General features: G+C 43.2%; 1 protein-coding gene across 11 annotated transcripts in view; it reads left to right on the top strand.

The window, feature by feature from the left end:
- Positions 1-14: 14 nt before the first annotated feature.
- Positions 15-18,469, top strand: part of USF3 (upstream transcription factor family member 3) — a 41,971-nt gene continuing 23,516 nt past the window's right edge. For 3 of the 11 annotated variants that reach the window (XM_072880945.1, XM_072880995.1, XM_072881003.1), the window contains exon 1: positions 3,434-3,569. Coding sequence is in view for 1 of the 11 variants with exons in the window: in XM_072880934.1 (XP_072737035.1) it covers positions 3,522-3,569 (48 nt within the window). In the remaining 10 variants the exon portion in view is untranslated. Of the gene's footprint in view, positions 62-3,433; positions 3,629-3,913; positions 4,024-18,469 lie in introns of those variants that run through there. The other 8 variants (XR_012045368.1, XM_072880934.1, XM_072880953.1 and 5 more) reach the window with 7 other exon arrangements.

An 18,469-nucleotide genomic window follows, 5' to 3' on the forward strand; every position in this document is an offset into this window, starting at 1 on the left:
CTCAGATGCTTCATCAACTGTGTAACATTGATGATTTCTAACAAGATTTCTAACATGAATTGTGAGTTGGGCTACTGTGAAGAATGCCATGGGTGTCTGACAACTGAGGAGAGTGGGGTCTGTTTGTTTGATTTCCCTGAAGTTATGAGCCTTTTCTCAGAAATCCTCTGCCTTGTGGGGTGGCGGGGAAGAGAGGAGGAGGAACTGTCGTGGAATATTTTTGCGTCAACTAGTGAGCAGTCTTGAAACAAACAGACCAGGCATCAAGAACTCTGTGTTTTGGGCTTTATAGGCTTAAAATATTTTGAAGTATTTAAATTAAATGCTAGCTATTGTAAATCTTGACAACAATCTTTGAAAAACTATGGTCTGTACCTGTAAAAGTAACTGGTCTTCAGATGCGAGTACTCTTCCATACTGACTTTTCTCAGAAAGGTATTGAAGTAAAACTCATCTCTCTTTTTAACTATTCCAGTCCCTTCTGTTAAAGCCATTTTTTGTCTGTAGTTTGTTTCTGCATCTCTCCTGCTTTGAAATGCTATTTATGAAGTGATAAAGTTGCACTGTGGTACAGTTTCTAGATAAAAAGAAATGTTACCCCAAATATTCTATAGCATATTCTATATTCTGTTCATAAATATTCTATCTGCTTATTTAAGTTCCTCTGGAAACTGCTTTATCAGTAGATGGAGTCACTGCATTCATTAGGATAGCATGCAAAAGCAAAGCTCAGACTCTGAAACTTGATTGTGGTCTTGAGCTGCTGCTAACCAGCTGTCTTCCCTGACCTCTGCTGGAGGGCCTGGAAGGCACAGCTGGCGATGAACTGCCATCAGGAGTGCAGCCTTCATCATTCTGGCCTCCTGAGCAGCTGCAGAAGCTGGAAAACTTTTGCTGCAGCTGTTCTCCAAACCACTCAGCTTTTATTGGTCTCTGTCATGTTTCTTTCCTTCTCCACCCTCATCCCAGTGACCTCTCTAACAGCCTGTACAGTTTTAGACAATTCAGTTACTCCTTTACAGGGAAACTAGCAGATACCCCTGATAGTTTTTGTGTTGTCCTTGCCCAAAGCTTTGCTGGTTCTACAGGCAGTTCCATTCCCTTCACTGTATTCAAAACTTGGGTATTTATGGGGTCGTTGTAATAACTTATGGTGTGCTATTATCTTTTAGTTACAACAGTTTGCTTTTTTGTTACTGAGATGATTATTTAAAGAACAGTTACAATGCCAGGATCTAATAAGTGAGTGGTAAGTTAAGTCATTCACTTCACATGAAGAACTGGGACTTGTTTTTTTTCCCCAGTGTGTACATCACCCTATTTACCTGTGCTGGATATAATTTGCTGTTACAGTGGACAGTCACTCGACATTAGATGGTTCACCTGTCATTCCTCATTCATATTACTTTGACTAACCTCCAGCAAATTTTCACCTCACTCTACTTCCTTTTTAAAAATAGTTTAGGAGTATAGACCCCAGCACAAATCTTTGACTCCACTGTTGACCTCCCACTAGTGTGAAAACTGATCTTTTATTCCATACCCTGTGATTTCTGTCTTTTAATCAGTTCTCTATCCCTGTGAGCATACTATCCTCTGATCCTGTAGTAGCTTGGATTACTTAAGAACATTTGGACAGGGATCTTTTATTTGAAGTCCTTTTAAATATCTACCAAACCAATCTGTCAGCTGAGTGTTGCAATCTGTTTCTTGCAACATTACTTTTCTTCCTGTAGGGGTTTTCCAAATCTATTCAAACCATCTACTCCAGATGCTTTGTATGGGACATGACATTGTTGCTCACTGTTGCCTCATGGCCTTTTCTCTTGCCCCTAAAGTGGTATCAGTTAGACCAGATGATGGAAAGGTTACACTATCCCTCTCTCTTTATCTTGCCTTCTTTCCTCCTCCTGGTGCTTTAGTGCTGTAAAAGCATTCAGTTTTACTACCTAAATGCATAAGGCCTAAAATGCCCTTAGGCATTTTGCCTAAAGGCTTTGTGACAACACCATCTCAAGCTCTCTAGGCTGCCAAGTGAATTGCCAGCTCTTCCACTCACTTGCATGTATATGGCCCATAGTCCAAGAAACTCCTGCACCTGGGGAAAGATGCACTGACCTGTATTCTGATCACCTGTCAGCTGCTATATCACATCATACAGACGTAGGCCATTACTGTTCACTAAATTATTGAATCCAAACCTGCACTACGGCCAAGTATTATGCCTTCATTCCAAAAAATGCATTCAAGTTGTTCTTAGTTAAGACTATTTTTAAAAAAGCTGCAGAAACTCTTCCTTTTAACCTGTAACACTAACAGCAAATCACCTCATCTAGTCAATGTAAAGCTTTTCTAAATATTTGTGCAAAACCTGTTTGGTTTGGGTTTGGGTGGAAACAACTGATTCTGCTAAAGAATCAATAAGAGCAAGGAAATAACAGTCGCAGAAGTTGGTTGGGCTCCTAATAAGCAGCTAGCTGCTATTTATGATTTGGAAAACCTTTAGCCAGCTTCCTTTTTTTTTAATCTCAATTCCTTTCCAGAACTTTGATTGCAGGGGAAGCAGGGCACCATTTCAGTGTATAAATGTTCTCATCAATGAGGTCTACCCAGCTGAAATGGAGATCGCCTTATTTTGGATGATTCTCAGCACTGGAGCCAGCTGAATTCAACGTTCAACCTTTACCAACACCCACTTCGTAGAGTTTTCTTTTTAAATGACATCTCAGTCGTGCCGCTGTTCTGACAGAAAAAGATTTTACATCTAAAAAAACCAACTATATACGCGGTTAATTTTTACCTGCCAGCTCCGGAGGGTCCCGCGTGCTGTTCCGTCACTGAGGTTTATTAAGCTGCCCAGAGCTGACCCAGGGCCGCAGCTGTTCCCCCTTCAAGCGCCTCCGCTGGCGGCGGGCGGGCGGCCCCGGCAGACGCCGTGCTTCCAACGGCCGCTGAGCTGCGGCCCTGGGGTAGGAGCGAGCGAGGGGGACCTCCGAGGCGGGGACTGGCGGGCAGTAAGGGAGCGCTAGCAGCAGGCGGAGCGGACGCTTTCTAACCGGCCGGGAAAGAGGCAGTTTAAACCAGCGCTGAGGTAACGGCGGCGCGACACGGAGCAGCAACGCACCGCTTCCCCTTTAAGAATTTCGGCCCGCCTCTCGCTCCTTTGTGTTCCCCTTCCTGCTGTTCTCATTGGTCAGCTGAGGTGCCCGTCTCCGGCAGTTCCTGTTTCGGCCACCTTAACTTGTTGACGACTCGCACGCCAGTCTCAACTCTCTGGCCTTCGATTGGGCCGCCCCGCCAATGTTTGTGGTGGCGATTGGCCCGTGCCGGCTCCGCCACGCCCAGTTGCGGCGAGCAACGCCTTCCCCGTTCCGACCTCGTTGATTGGCCTCGAGGGCTCAACCCGTGCACTCGGATTGGCGGCTCTGAGCCGCGCGTGTGAGCAGCAGGGTGGGCTGCGCGGGAGGGGGATTAGAGTGGAGGCAGCGGCAGCGCGCTGACACCGGGTGCCCGCTCGGAGGATGGTCCCCGCGGTGGGGCTGCCACTGCTGAGCCCGCCCAGCCCCCCTGTGAGTGCCGGGCGCTGCCGCGGGGGTGGGCCCGCTGCCTGCGCTCAGAGCGGAGCCTGGTGAGCGGGGGGGGGGGAAGGAGGAGAGGAGGGGCGGGATGGGGAGCGGCCGCGGCGCGGCAGCGGTGCCGGGGCTGCCGGTGGCCGCCGCCCGCCCCTCCCCCGCGGCGACCGTTGCCTTGAGGAGGCGCTTGGCAAATAGCGCGCCCCCCGCGCGCGCGGGGTTTCGGCCCTGTCACCGTGGCGACGGCGGGGCCGCGGGACCTCCCCCCCCCCACCCCCGGGAGCCTCCTCGGGCCTCCTCGCCCGCCGTTCGGGCGACGCGGGGGGAGGACGGGGCGCTGGTCTGGGCCGGGGGCCGCTCCCCGCCCTTCTGGCCCCGGGACACCTGTGGCGGCACCGCCGTGGGGGCGGCCGGCGCCCCTTTGTCTGCCCGCTCCGCTCGGTGTGTCCAGGTGCGCCCGGCCCGGCCTGCCCACGGGGGCCTCGGGCACGGCTTGGGTAGGGGCTGCTGAGCCGGAACAGGCCGGGGCGGTGTAGCCCCCCGCGGGGATACTGGAGAGTGCGGGCGGCCCTTTGTGGTGCGGCTGCTTGCTGCCCCTCGGGTGCTCCTGCAGGCACCGTGCTGGTGGTGGTGGTGGTGCTGATGGTGGTGGCCGGGCTTTTGCTTCGGAGAAGTTTTGTTGCTTCGGTTGTGAGGGTTAGCCACCTCCCTGCCCCTCGTGGGTAAGGTCTGGAAGTGCTGGTGCATGTAATCGGGGAAAGTGTAAAGATGACGGCTCCTGGGGTTTGGAGATTGAGCTGTTTTTATCGTTTTGAAATCTTGATGATCTGAGACAATTGACCGTAAATCGCTGTTCGGAAAGTTAGCTTCTGAGAGAGCAAAACGTGGGCACTGTTTCTCAACCGTAACATCTTTTCAGCGTAGTCCAGAGTAGGGAATGTGCCGTGCATCACCTCTGTCTGCTCTTCTTGTGTGACATAGCCTGGACATCAGTCAGCTTCAAAGTACAGTGTAAAAGTCCAGCTTTTTTATTTAGAATTAGGTCCCTGGAAACTAACTTTTCCTGTTGAGTGTCTTTTCAGCTTGGTTTCCTAAGGAAAGAAGGCTTATGGAAGTACTCTGTCTATTCCTTCTCCACCTAGTAATTTTAGCTCTCTGGCCAATTTCAATCAAATTTGCCAGCGACAGAGGTCTTAAAGAGACTGAAGTCTTTAGTTTCATGGAAATCAACATCTGACAAATGCAGAAGATGACAGTTTTTGCTCACACTAAGGGCAGGGCACCTAGAATCCAGCTCCTTGTGACAGACGGCACAGGTGAACTGAGTCCATCAGCATACACGTGGCTGAATACAGCCCTAGCACACGGTGCCGTTTGTCCAGGGAAGTTTGTAGGGAAAAGGTGGCGTTAAGGCGAAGAAGAAGGGAATAGTGATGTGTTGAGTCACTGGCCATAAGTACATAGAAAATCACACATCTTTATTTTTGCTTTTCATCCAATAGCTTGGCCTTCTATTAGACTCCACCCAGACATATAACTATTAAGTGCTTTTCGCAAAGATAACTCAATGATTCACAGTTAAGCATTCAGAAGTCAGGTAATGTAATAGTTTGGTTTGGGAGCATGATTTTAGCTTTGCTTTTTCATATACAGTGCACTGGGACAATCTCATCAATGTGATTACATTACATAGCACTTTAACAAACTGCAGAGTATTGTTTGTCACTCATGAATTGTGTGCAGTAATCAGACAAATAGGAAGGAACTTCCTATGGAGAGATGGTTGTTATTATAAGGATTTAAAATTTTTAATTTTTACTTTCAATTAGTGCCATAATAATAATTTGTAGGTACATTTTGGGGTGAAATAGATTTGACAACTGAAAATATATTTGTCACTGAATGGGAGATAAGCTTAGAAAATGTTCATGTTGTGAGCATGATTTTAAGATGCGTGTATTCAAAATAACTTATCAGGTACGTGAAGCAGTATGAGAATAGTTGTAAACTTTGAAGTATTTGGATATTACTTATTCCCTTAGAGACTTACTTATTCCCTTAGGTTATAGATAGATGGGAAGATTTTAACCGAGTAGATGAAAAATGGTCGTAGATGCTGGAGGATTCTGACAACTGCAAAGGGATAATTAGGATATAAGTGCTTGATAGTGGCTTTGCTGCTTTGATTCCTGGTTTTCCAAGCAGTGTTCCCAGGAGCTGAACAGGGACAGACTGAAGTGACTGTCACTCAAGTGGCGCTGTGACGTGTGCCTGGCATGTGCCTGCTGTGTGCATCGTGGACTCTATGTTTGTGGCTGAAGTTTAGTCGTAGTCTGAAATTCCAAAGACATCTTATGAACAAGAATGCAAAAATTCAGTGAACGTGTTCTGCTGACACTGCTGGCTAAGCTACTCTGGCTGCTTTTCACCTTGTCTCTTCTTGGGTGAATGTAGAGGATGCTTCCAACTTTCTTAAAGGGAGGAATTAAAGAGCTACCTTTATGGGGGTTGTTTTGGTCGTGGTGGTGGCGGTGTTTTTTTCCCCCGTATACTGAAATCATAACACCTCCAGCTTCCAGATATTGAAGTGTAACGAATTAGGCAACAAAGAGATTTGGAATAGTGCATTCCAAATAGAGATTTGGAATAGTGCAATATTCAAGCGTGCTTTTAATTTGCCAAGTGCGTTGGCATAAGGTGTGTGACACTGTAACCAATCATATTCAGCCTGGATGTGAATTAATACAATATATGGGTTGAAGTTGGATACTGTACAGGGTAGAAGAAAGAAAGAAATACATAAGCAAGTCAAGGGCTGGGACATGCTAGATTTGACAATAACCATTCTGTTGTTTAATTTTTGTACAGTACAGCTTGTGGTTTTGTAATACATGTTTGGATCCAAGATGGTCTTAAAAATAACTTTGTAAATGGCACGTGACTGAGGGAAGGTATGAGTAGCGTAGCATTTGATATGAAGGGATTCTCAATGAATCAGTTGTTTGCATTGTCAGAACTTGTAAAAAATATCATGAAGTCTATGCCACTTTGAAGGATAGTAAGTATCACAGCACAGTGTTTCAGCTGAGACGATTTTCAATTAAATAACAATATTGAACATTGTTCCTGATTATCAAAACGCCAGCGGGGATGTCTTCCTAGCTGTGTGTACAAACCAGGTGTTTAAATGAAAATGGATATGTAAAACATGTGCCTGCATAGCATCTGACAGCTTTAATGTTCCTAATAATTTTGTAAAGGGGCTAGTTATAATTCTTAGACTTCTGAAGAAGCGTTATACTTGTCTCTAGCCTGAAGGACTGCTCACCCTTAGTATTGCCAGTCACTTTATAACTTAGTTCTTGTGCTAACATTCTTCATCTCAGTCATGTTTGTGACTCCTTTATTCAAGTTCAGTCCCTCAGGAACACATTTTCCTATTCTGAAAGGTATCAATCATAACGTGAGTTTTGTGTGTGTTCTGGAAAGTCAAGTGAAAACATCTCAGATTGAATGGTTGAGCAGTAGGGCTTCCTTTGTTTCAGATTGCAGTAAAACTGAGGGTAGGAAGGCTGTACAGAGGGACCTGGACAGGCTGGATCGATGGGCCAAGGTCAATTGTATGAGGTTTAACAAGGCCAAGTGCAAGGTCCTGCACTTGGGCCACAGCAACCCCATGCACCGCTACAGGCTTGGGGAAGAGTGGCTGGAAAGCTGCCAGGCAGAAAAGGGCCTGGGCGTGTTGGTTGACAGCCACCTGAATATGAGCCAGCAGTATGCCCAGGTGGCCAAGAAGGCCAATGGCATCTTGGCTTGTATCAAAAATAGCATGGCCAGCAGGACTAGGGAAGTGATCGTGCCCCTGTACTCGGCACTGGTGAGGCCGCACCTCGAATACTGTGTTCAGTTTTGGGCCCTCCACTACAAGAGAGACATTGAGGTGCTGGAGCGTGTCCAGAGAAGGGCAACAAAGCTGGTGAAGGGTCTAGAGCAGCAGTCTTATGAGGAGCGGCTGAGGGAACTGGGGTTGTTTAGCCCGGAGAAAAGGAGGCTGAGGGGAGACCTTCTCGCTCTCTACAACTACCTGAAAGGAGGTTGTAGAGAGGTGGGGGTCGGTCTCTTCTCCTGGGTAACAAGTGACAGGACGAGAGGAAATGGCCTCAAGTTGTGCCAGGGGAGGTTTAGACTGGATATTAGGAAATTTTACTTCACTGAAAGGGTTATCAAGCATTGGAACAGGCTGCCCAGGAAGTGGTTGAGTCACCATCCCTGGAGGTATTTAAGACATTTGGATGAGGTGCTTAGGGACATGGTGTAGTGGTGGTCTTGGTAGTGTTAGGTTTACAGTTGGACTCGATGATCTTACAGGACTTTTCCAACCTATACGATTCTGTGATTCTGTGAAAACATGTAAAGGTCACAACTCCCTGATTAAGAAACGTTGTGCAGTGCCCAGCTTATATAATGCTAACCTAATTTGCTGGTTAAAATACAATTCCAGCTTTTATATGTGCATATTGTGTCCAAAGTGTACTTTGATTTGACCTTACAAGTGTACTGTTGTTGTCATGCTCTGAGTAAGCACGAAAGTGATTCTGCTTGCGTGCACAGGATTGACAAATTGTGTGTAAACTATGTTTGTTTCCTGTATGAAAAGCTATGGCGTTAGTCTTAAGGTGAATGAGTTACTTCTGCAACCGTGACATATGATAGCAGTCTTTTACATCAGCCACACTGTGTGCCATTGTGATTCAGATAAGAAGAAAGTAGCAGACTGTAGGAAGTGTTTCATGCTTCCTGTTAACAAGTGCCTTTCTCACCCAGTTACCTGAACTTCTGTCAGGTTAATTAACTGAGATGAAGACCATTAAATGAGATCAATGCCATCTAAAAGCACATCTCAATCATGCTGGTACTCTGATACCAAAATGAGTTCTTTGTGGTCCATCTCTAGTGAGGCTGGAATGATCGGAGTATGGCTCTATTAACTTTTAGGTCTAAATGCGGGTTTCTCAGATCTTGTGATCTGGAAGTCATTGGTGTGGTAGGCAGTGCCATGAGAAGATTATTGAAAACATTGTTCTTTAGGCTGCTGACACTATTAAAAGCAGTGTAAAGGTACTATGGGAAGAGGAGAGTTTAACTTTAAGAAGTTTTGTTTCTTCTTCCAGTAACTGAAGTTTAAAGTGAAAATAGCATTGTCCATTTGGGGTGTCTGCCTGCATCTGGAGTCTGTAATGAGTGGTTGGCTTAAGGGACACTTAATTCGTGCCAGCCTTCAACCTTTGAAGTTGGACTCTGCTTTGCTTTCATGCATCAGTGAAGTTGTTAGCTAGAAATTGAACACAAATCTTGGAGAGGCTGGAAATTGCCTTTTGGTTCGTACTACAGCTCTTCTTATTTGTTTACTACAATAATAAAATGGTGCTAGCCCAACACCAAGCAACTCCAAATCAGCAACAAGAGAAGAAACACCATTTCATTTTTTCACTGTTGGAGGATCCATAATATTCAGAGATGCTGTTTAAATATTATGTATCTATAGTTTAAATGCTTGATTTTTTTATGTAAGTCTCTCGCTTGTTGTAAATTCTGAGACTTCCTGTGTAATTGGAGAAGTTTAACTAGTTTTGGCATCATCTTGGGTCATAGTTCCACGAACGTTAAGCCAGGGCTGCCACGGCAAGAAGCACTCTTGTACCAACATAAGCAGTTTCAGTGTACTTGTTTGGGAGTGGGAAGTGTCTTTGCGATCCTTTCGCAGACTAAATTTTAAGTTGAAGTAATGTTCTTCTCTGGCTTCCTGTGTGAGTGCCAGTGATGTGGGGGAGAGGCTGCATCTCTCAGCATTATTTTGGAGTAGGTAGGACAGTAGGGAAGGGTAACCATCTTACAGATTTTCCTATTATTGCTATAAGGGCAATTTGTTAACTAAGGAAAGTTAGGTAGCTAGTTTAGCATATGTTGCAGTGTAACTCATTGACTCTGTTAGCATTCAGATTTGATAAAATAATTAATACAAGCAAAAAAATTTATTTTGCAGTGCATCATGTTTCAACTGTTAGTTGCCTTTCAGAACTCTGTGTAGCTTACATCTCAATGTAAGGAGAGTTAGGTTGAAAACAGGTTGAATAGCTGGGCTCAGAAGGTGGTGATCAGTGGCACAAAGTCCAGTTGGAGAGCAGTAACTAGCAGTGTACCTCAGGGGTCAATTCTGGGTCCAGTCCTGTTTAACGTCTTCATTAATGATCTGGATTATGGAGTGGGCCGTCAGCAAGTTTGCTGATGACGCCAAACTGGGAGGAGTGGCTGATAGGCCAGAGCTGCCATCCAGAGGGACCTCGACAAGCTGTAGAAATGGTCTGACAGGAACCTCATGAAGTTCAGCAAGGGCAAGGGCAAAGTCCTCCACCCAGGGAAGAACAGCTCAGTGCACCAATGTATACTGGGGGCCACCCAGCTGAAAAGCAGCTTTGCGGAAAAGAACCTGAGGGTCCTGGTGGACACCAAGTTGAGCATGAATCAACAATGTGCCCTTGTGGCAAAGGTGGTGAATGGTACACTGCGCTGCATTAGACAAAGTATTGCCAGCAGGTCAAGGGAGGTGATCCTTCCACTGTACTCAGCACTGGTGAGGCCACACCTGGAGTCCTGTGGCCAGTTCTGGGTTCCCCAGTACAAGAGAGACATTGACATACTGTATAGAGTCCAATGAAGGGCCACAAAGATGATTAAGGTACTGGAGTGTCTCTCATCTTAGGAGAGGCTGAGGGAGCTGGGACTGTTCAGCCTGGAGAAGAGAAGGCTCAGGGGGATCTGTATATAAATGTATATAAATACCTGAAGGGAGAGTGCAAAGAGGGTGGAGCCAGGCTTTTTTCAGTGATGCCCAGTGACAGGACCAGAGGCAATGGGCACAAACTGGAATGCAGGAGGCTCCATCTGAACATCAGGAAACACTTTCTTACTGTGAGGGTGACCGAGCACTGGCACAGGTTGCGCAGGGAGGTTGTGGAGTCTCCATTCTTGGAGATATTCGAAAGCTGTCTGGACGTGGTCTTGGGCAGCTGGCTCTAGGTGGCCCTGTTTGAGCAGGGGGAGGTCGGACCAGATGACCTCCAGAGGTCCCTTCCAACCTCAACCGTTCTGTGATTCTGTAATACCCCAACCTACTTCAGAACCTAAGAAACTCTCAGAAGAGCGCATAAAACTAAAAAAGTCAATATTTATAGTGCTATAGTCACATCTTGCCTACATGACCATTGGTCTGTCATCACTGTCTTTAGTTACAACTGCAGCAGTTACTGTTTGTATCCAAACTATAAAAAAAATTATGATAATTTCTATTTGGTACAGTATTTGCCTGTATTCAGTCAGCATGCACGTGCCCTGTACTTCTGAGTTGCAGTTTACTTGCTCTGCAATACTAGCTGGGGACTGCAGCTCTGCCTTTGAGCCTGTAACCAGTGGTGCCCATAACACTTGCACACTCTTTCTTCTGTCTTGCTCTCCATGGCTCAAGTCCAAAACTTCTGTTGCAGGCAGCTGTCACGTACTTAGCTGGTGTCTGTGTTCATTTAAATGAAAGTGGAGAAGAGTTGAGGAATTCTTGGGTTTGTTTCTGTTTAAGCCTGTGACGAAAAGTGATGCTCAATCTCAACAGCTGATGATTTGGATTATTAAGTATTGCCTTTATCTGAAGCAGTGGTGTCTGTCAAGGTCATGTTTTATACTTGCTGTGGTTGGCAAGTTATAGAGAGTCCCACCTGTAAATTGTCTCAAGAGGCTTTACAGTCCATCTTACGCACTTTGTCTGTGGTTTTTCTTTTGTTCTGGGTGGGGATGGGAAGACCCTGTGTTTCTTAGCTTTGAAAAATTAACTGAGCTATCCTTTGCTAAGGAACACAATGGAGGTCTCCCACTTCTAGTTTCACTTTAAGGTATTCTTGCCAAGTCAGTCTCGGGTGACAATAGGGAGGTGATTTCAGACAGTTATAGAAAAAGAAGGTGGAGGTAAGGAATTTTAATTTTATGGAATTATTTTTCTAATGAACTAAAACTTGCAGCATCATGGTATCAGTCTGTCCCTTCCCTTTATCCATTCCTTTCAGACCTCTGCAAAGTAGTAACTTGGAAATCTGGTTTTAGTTTCTGCTCCGTTGTGAGTGCTAAATTTCTACAGTAGTCTTATTTGCTTTTTCTAGTGCTTTCAGAACTACTTAGTTACCCCTGGATAGCTAATGTACAGTAATTCTCCTAAGCTAAATAAGTAGTTCCTAAAGTGGTGGAATTAACGAATTCAGATTTCCTATGGATTTGCACCTATTGGTTCCATTTTCTGGTGTATAACATACATTGATCTTGCTTTTAAATTTCCTCTTTGAAAGCTTTAAGAAAGCGTGCCTGCTTTCCCTGGTCACCTGGGCTCAGATATCTTTAGTATGGACCTCTCTGTTAAATCTAATTGAAATAGTTTGCAGCTTTATCCCTGCCAGTATTATTCAAAACTGTCAAACATCCAGATCACAAGATGAGTCCTTTATTCCTGGAACTGAAGCAGTGGACCCACTTTATATAGAAAAAACTCTGAAGAGCAAAGGTGCGAAATATCATTGAGGTTGTGAAGGAGAATGAGCCCTCTTTTGTCCACTAAAATCTTTTGTGAGGAGCCTGGAATGAAATGTACACTGCAAAGTTGTGGGGGTTTTGTTTGGTTTTGTTGGGTTTGGGCGCAGAGTGTGTGTGTGTTTTTTAAAGCTCTTTACAGCTGGTAATAGTGAAAGCACCACTTTTCTGAAGGACGTGGTAATAACGCTGTCTGGACAGGTGCTTTGGAAGCGCTTTCATACAGTTGCCAGTTTTCACAATTCTGAAAGTTGAAGGGAAGTTTCATTAACTAATTCTTGTAAAATCATCGTACTTAGAAATTATGTGTCTTAACAGTGGAGCTGGGAAGTTAAGTTTGATCAGCTTTATACACTGAAACTGAAATACTATTTTATGGTACCTTCAACCATGGCCATTTTTGCCCTTAGCCCCATTAAGATTCATAGGGAAATCCTTTACTCTGGAAGGTCAGTGTTTGTAACCAAATCTCAGGATGGATCTCTTCTGCGTGTTGTATGGGTCTTCACTACAAAGCTCCTTTACAATACTGCTTCCTGTATCGTGAACACTTGACAAGTTCTTAGTTTGCGTCAGATTTCTCAAACCCCAAGCCTATAAAATATTCAAGAACTTGACTATGTAATCCTTTGTACTTAGTGACTTACATCTGAAAAGATGAATTTAAAAAATTGACACATAAACTCTCTCCATGCCCTGCACATTTCAGTTCTAGGATATTTTGCACTGCTTGATAGTTAGGGTCCTCAGGAGAGAGCAGCAAGTCAGTTTAGTATGTGTCTGTGTGTCTGGTGTAGCTATCAGAGAATCACTTGATACCTCCTCAAGACTTTACGCAGTTTTATAAATGGACTATGTGAGGATCCTTTATAGTTGCAGAACAAAAAAGAGCTCAGGTTAAAACCAAAAAATGAAGCAGAGAATAGGATTCTGGCTGTATTGTTGTGGCCAAAATGAAAGTTTTTATGTTTTGATTGTAAATTGGTTATCAAGCCCTGTGATGAAGTACCATTCTTTGAATAGAGATTTCATTTGGAGATAAGGTCATGTCAGAAAGCAGAATTAGACTGGCTCTTGCTGAAGCTGTAGCTTCTACATTTGTCCAGTTGGTCTTTGGTGTTTCAAATACAGCTTTCATATGTGCATGGCTTCCTCAATTATAAACAATCATCTCGGTCCCAGTATTCAGAGACCATGATGACTTACATGTTACAGCTTTTTTCAGGAAAAAGAAATCATTTGTTCTTTATGCAATGTGCTGCCAGCAAGGTTTGGCTCACTGACAGGTGTTCTTGCACTGGAGTGGGAGTGCATTCAGCCTCAGCCACGGTACAGGCCATCTTTTGTCATCTAATACAGGTAACCTAACCTACATAGAGATGATGACCTATTATAGGAGGAAGTTCTCTGCAATCTACTTAGCTTTCACCATCGGAACAGACTTTTTGACTCCTCTGTCAAGCATAGCATAATTAGATATCTATCTTCTATTTGAAAATTATTTTCTATTTTGAAGTGTACTGCAGATCACTGGGCATAGAAAACCAGGGAGATGAGCACTGTCTTGCAACTTGCAATAGAGACATTCCCTATACTTTCTCACTTCCTTCATGAAATTGGTATGTGGTAACTTGTGAGTCTTAACAAAATAAGTTAAGAGCATGGGGATCATGAGGATTTCCCTGGTCATTACCTTCTGATTTCCTAAAGAAAAGAGTGACGTTCCCCTTATTTTGATCTAAAGTAGCTGAGGACGCTCTTTAGGGTGACAGCTCTGGTCTTTGTGATTCTAGCTTGCGCACTGATTGTGTAATCACAGCTCCTTACCTCCCAGATCCCTGCTTCCATATAACAGTTCATCCAGACCACAGGAGATAGTTCGCGTAGGCATCTTCCTTTACTAGCACTGTGTGCCACTTCAGTCTGTTTGTAGTACCAAGATCGTCCGTGCAATGTGAGGGTGGCAGCAGCTCACATCTGGATGCAAAATGTCCAGAGATACCTCCTCCTTAAATAGTTTTCAGAACATCATCAACAAGTAAGAGACTTGGTTCAGTAGACATGATCTCTCTCTCTCTCTGCCCCTCCTCTAAGATTTAAAAATAATGAGACCGTACTAACCTAGGAAGACTTGAGGACCAAGAACGGTAGAGCAAGAAGAATAAACATGAGAGGTGGATCTTTAGGTGATTAATAGGGAATTTTTTTTTCCTGAAGTTTCTTAAGCAGATCTGGTCAGGATTTCTCAGAATGACCCTACAGCTGTGCTGTCCTGAAACTGCATGTTAGTAAATGGTCACGAGCAATTATGTCTTTAATATTATGAAACGTATAAATGAAAACAAAAATTAATGTAGATATGAGGGAATATAATGAGTGATAACCCTGCTTCTTCCTCCAATGCTGTTATAAAAAAAAAGAGGAAGTTTTCTTTCTAGTTCTTTTGCACGTTCTTATATAATAGCCTTACTGAAATTTTATTGCTTTAAGTCAGCAGAAGAAAAAATACCAATGTATTTGAGCTTAGATAGTACAAACAAAAGAGGTAAAGAAAAAAATTCTAAAAGCAGTGAGGCTTTTTTTCCATCTGTTATTTGCAGACACCTTAAAAAAAACCCAAGTGGATTGTGTAACAAGTTTTAGCTTATTGGCATTGGTTTTCTTTTCTTAACTTTTGCAGAAGCTCTGGGAACAGTCTGGTTGCCCTAGGAAACTGTCAGCTGGTTTCCATCAGGAATGTGTATTCTGTGAAAAGTTGAGATAGCTCTTTCCTGCCCTTTAATCCCTCGTAAGTCTTCCTCAGCAAAAGGTGGTGCATGTTGTGACCAGTCTGACGCCAGCTGGTCAGCCAGCGCATACGTGCTATGGAGCTGGTCACAGACCTGAGCTGTATCCAGTCGCTTACCTGCAGTGTCAGCACTGACCTCACTCCTCCTTCTCTGCTCAGTCTCAGGTTTTTGTAAACATCTGGGAACTTCATATCTTTGAGAGGTTTCATTTAGGTCAGTCAGTGGGCCCAGCTGTTGTGAGTGGGTGGATGAAGAGACGTGGTGCAGTAACAAGAAAACCTTGGTTTCTTCAGAAACCAAGCTGAAAGATATCAAAGGGATTTTTACTTCTACCAGGAAAAGCAGTCCTTTTCAATTTCCTGTACAGTAGTCTTAACAGGTTACTTTCATAGGCAAAAGTAGTTGGCATGTAGGTAACCATCACAAAGGTAAGCTTTCAAGTTTAATTTCCTGCAATCATTTTGTTAGGTAAATGCAAAATTAGAATAGCAATGTTTCAAGGGGGAATAAGGAGAAGGCAGTAAATCGTGTCTCTTTATCTCAAGGGCACCTTGCTTGTGATTAAAAGCTTGGATTAAGTCCCTGGTTGAAGCTAGCCTTGTTGTAAAACATGCATGGAAGATGGGAAACGAGAGCTCCAGCATTCACTCGAATGAAGAGGACACTGTCTTGCAGGAAAAAAATAGCATTTGAGTAGTTATTATCTATGCCTTGGAATTGATCTTAGCTGTGAATCATGGCTAACTACAGGAGGTGTACAAAACTAGTAAGAACCGTGAGAAATGTAACAGCGTAAGCTTGCTGAAGTATTTTAAGAGGAAGAAAGATGTGGACCGCTGGTAGTTTTACAGAATGAGTGTAGCTGCATATTAAAAAGATTCTTTTTGCCTCATATAGAGGAATGGCGTAGCTTTATTAATTTGAGGAAGGTTGAGGAAGGTACAGCCAAAGATAACAGATTGGACAAATAATTTTCTTATAAAATGAATATTAAGCTTGGAAGCACTTCCTAAATAGAGAGTGAGACGTTAATGTCAGATAAAATAAACTAACTTTTTCTTAAAAAGCTAAATCTGCTGAGTGCATATGTTTTGAAGAAAATATTTCATAAAATAAGTTGCCAAAAAAGACAATTTGTTTTTGAGTTTTCTACCCTACTTTTTCAGAACTGTAGAGGAGATTGAATTACATTAAACTTAAATCTCCAGAACACAAAATAACTTTTAATTTCTGGGGATGACATTGCATTTAAATTAAAATCGATATTTCAGGTTGATATTGTAAGAGCTGTAAACTACATAAAGCTTGAGGGAACCTTGGTACTAAATAAATATAAATGTTGAATTGCTTCTCCCTCATCTGGCTAAAGAATTTGGAATTTGCTACATTCTCTCTGGAGAAGGTTTTCAGCTGAGTCAAGTGAGCATATTTCATGAGTGAACTTAAAATACATTTGCCCCTGAGCTTATAAAGCAAATACATGTCTTCTGCTTTAGAGAATCAGTGAAGGAATCTCTCCGTGAAGAAGTAAAGAGAAACCCATTGTCAAAGTTCTGGTGATACAACAGCTGCGAGGAAGAAATGGAGACAGTATAAATATTATTCATCAGCCCACAGAAGTCTCTACCTAGGCAGTGTTTTTTTGTTGTTTTGGTTTGTTTTTTTTTAATTCGCAGAGCCCATATTTTCAGCAGCTCTTAAGGATACCACCTCGCTGGTGTTGCCAGCTCTAACTGTCTTGAGGTGTATCAAGTAAAATGCAAAGGTTTTTGTCCTTACAGAATAAGAATAGGAAAAAAAAACCTTAGTTCACTGTTTCTTATGGTACAATCTAGCAATAGAAACCGCAGCATTGTATACAAGTGCTGTTTAATAAACTTAGCCACCTCTTTTCAGGTAGAAAATCAGAAATTGAAATAAACTAACTGGTTAATTAGATAATGTGTATAGCCTTGGTTTTTCTTACCACTCCCACAAAACTGCTTTGAAACACTTGGAAACATTGATTGAATTGTGTGAATCTCGATAAACTTCTGACCTAAAGAAATTCCTCAGTAAAGTGAAGTTAGAATAATATTTGTTGCATTCCTATGCCCTGTCTTCTATACGAAATGGGCTGTAGGTCCCAGCAGAACTGAAGCATATAAAATACAAACTTAAAGTTTTTTATGTTTGATAGTTTGTGAGGCTTATACACTCAATGTGGTGGCATCTGGCTTGAAATGTGCAGGGAACAGCATCACTTGGAAGAAGCTTGGTGACATAATTTTAAAAAGGCAGGGGAGGAAGAAAGAAATGGGGAGTCTTTGACACCTTGTAATAAAGACTTTCCATTTTTCTCAGGATCAAAAATTGGTTACAAACTGTATTAATAAATTTCAGCACAAACTTCCACTAAGGCCTTGCCTGTCTTCTCAAATATTGTATACAATGTATTGCTGAATCATTCAAGGCATCTGCTGAGGAGGAATAAATAAGGCAATTGGAAAACTGTGTAGATGGTGACTTTGGAAGATAGGGGTGCTGCTCGCAGGAATAAGAATTGTGCTGCTGAGCGGACATGAACCCTGGGCAGAAGAAGCAGTTTGAATATAGGGCTATAGAGAGCCTGTGTCAGAAGGGAGAAGTGGGTGCTCTGACTTGGGGCAGGGGGAAGATGTGATTGTGGATGTGATCTGGACTGTGTGCAGGGAGAAGCAGGTAGAGACAGAACAGCTTTGTCTGTTCTGGGAGAGGGTATTTGTGGGTGAGTGCTTTTTTACACCCTTTACCTTCACACAGTTGTGCTTCATCTGTAGCCTTGCATGGTAACTGGCCATCTAAATTCACATTAATGCTTTCTATATTAAATACACTGTAATACAGAAATATTCGTTTGGTTCTGAAGTTCTATAAATTTGCAAGATTAGAAAAAGTATCGTTCCTTGGTGAATACATTAGTCTTTCAAAAATGCTAAGTTACCAAAACTGAGACCTCCTTCATCTTTTTGCTCTGATTTCCAGCATACTTGCTGTGGTCTAGTAATGCCCAATAACAGATACATCAACTCTGTCCTTACAGATGGTGCAGAAAGTGAAGAAACAGGGTACATGACTGCCACATGATGCAATCCAGCATCTTCCTTTTTCTAAGCATAATGTTTGTGAGCTTTGCTGTACCAGAACTGTGTCCACATACTGTGTGCTCACATCCTTACCCTGCTACACAGAAACAGTACTGTATGCACTAAATTAAATGACCCCTTTGCCCCCTTGAATAGCTGTTTTGCCTGATACACAAGATATTGTCTTAATGATGGATATATGATAGCGTAGTGTTACTGGCTAGCTACTCTGCTTCTTGTGTCTTTGCTGGTAGCCTTAATGGATATAGAGTCTGCTGGGCTGCTTTGACACAACTGAAAAAATCCCACTGGAACGAGGTGTGCTGACCTCAATCTCTCAATGTATGTGTGAACATCTCTCTGGTTGCCAGCAGTGTAA

Source organism: Ciconia boyciana, chromosome 1, assembly GCF_034638445.1.
Source record: "Ciconia boyciana chromosome 1, ASM3463844v1, whole genome shotgun sequence".
NCBI classification, from domain to species: domain Eukaryota; kingdom Metazoa; phylum Chordata; class Aves; order Ciconiiformes; family Ciconiidae; genus Ciconia; species Ciconia boyciana.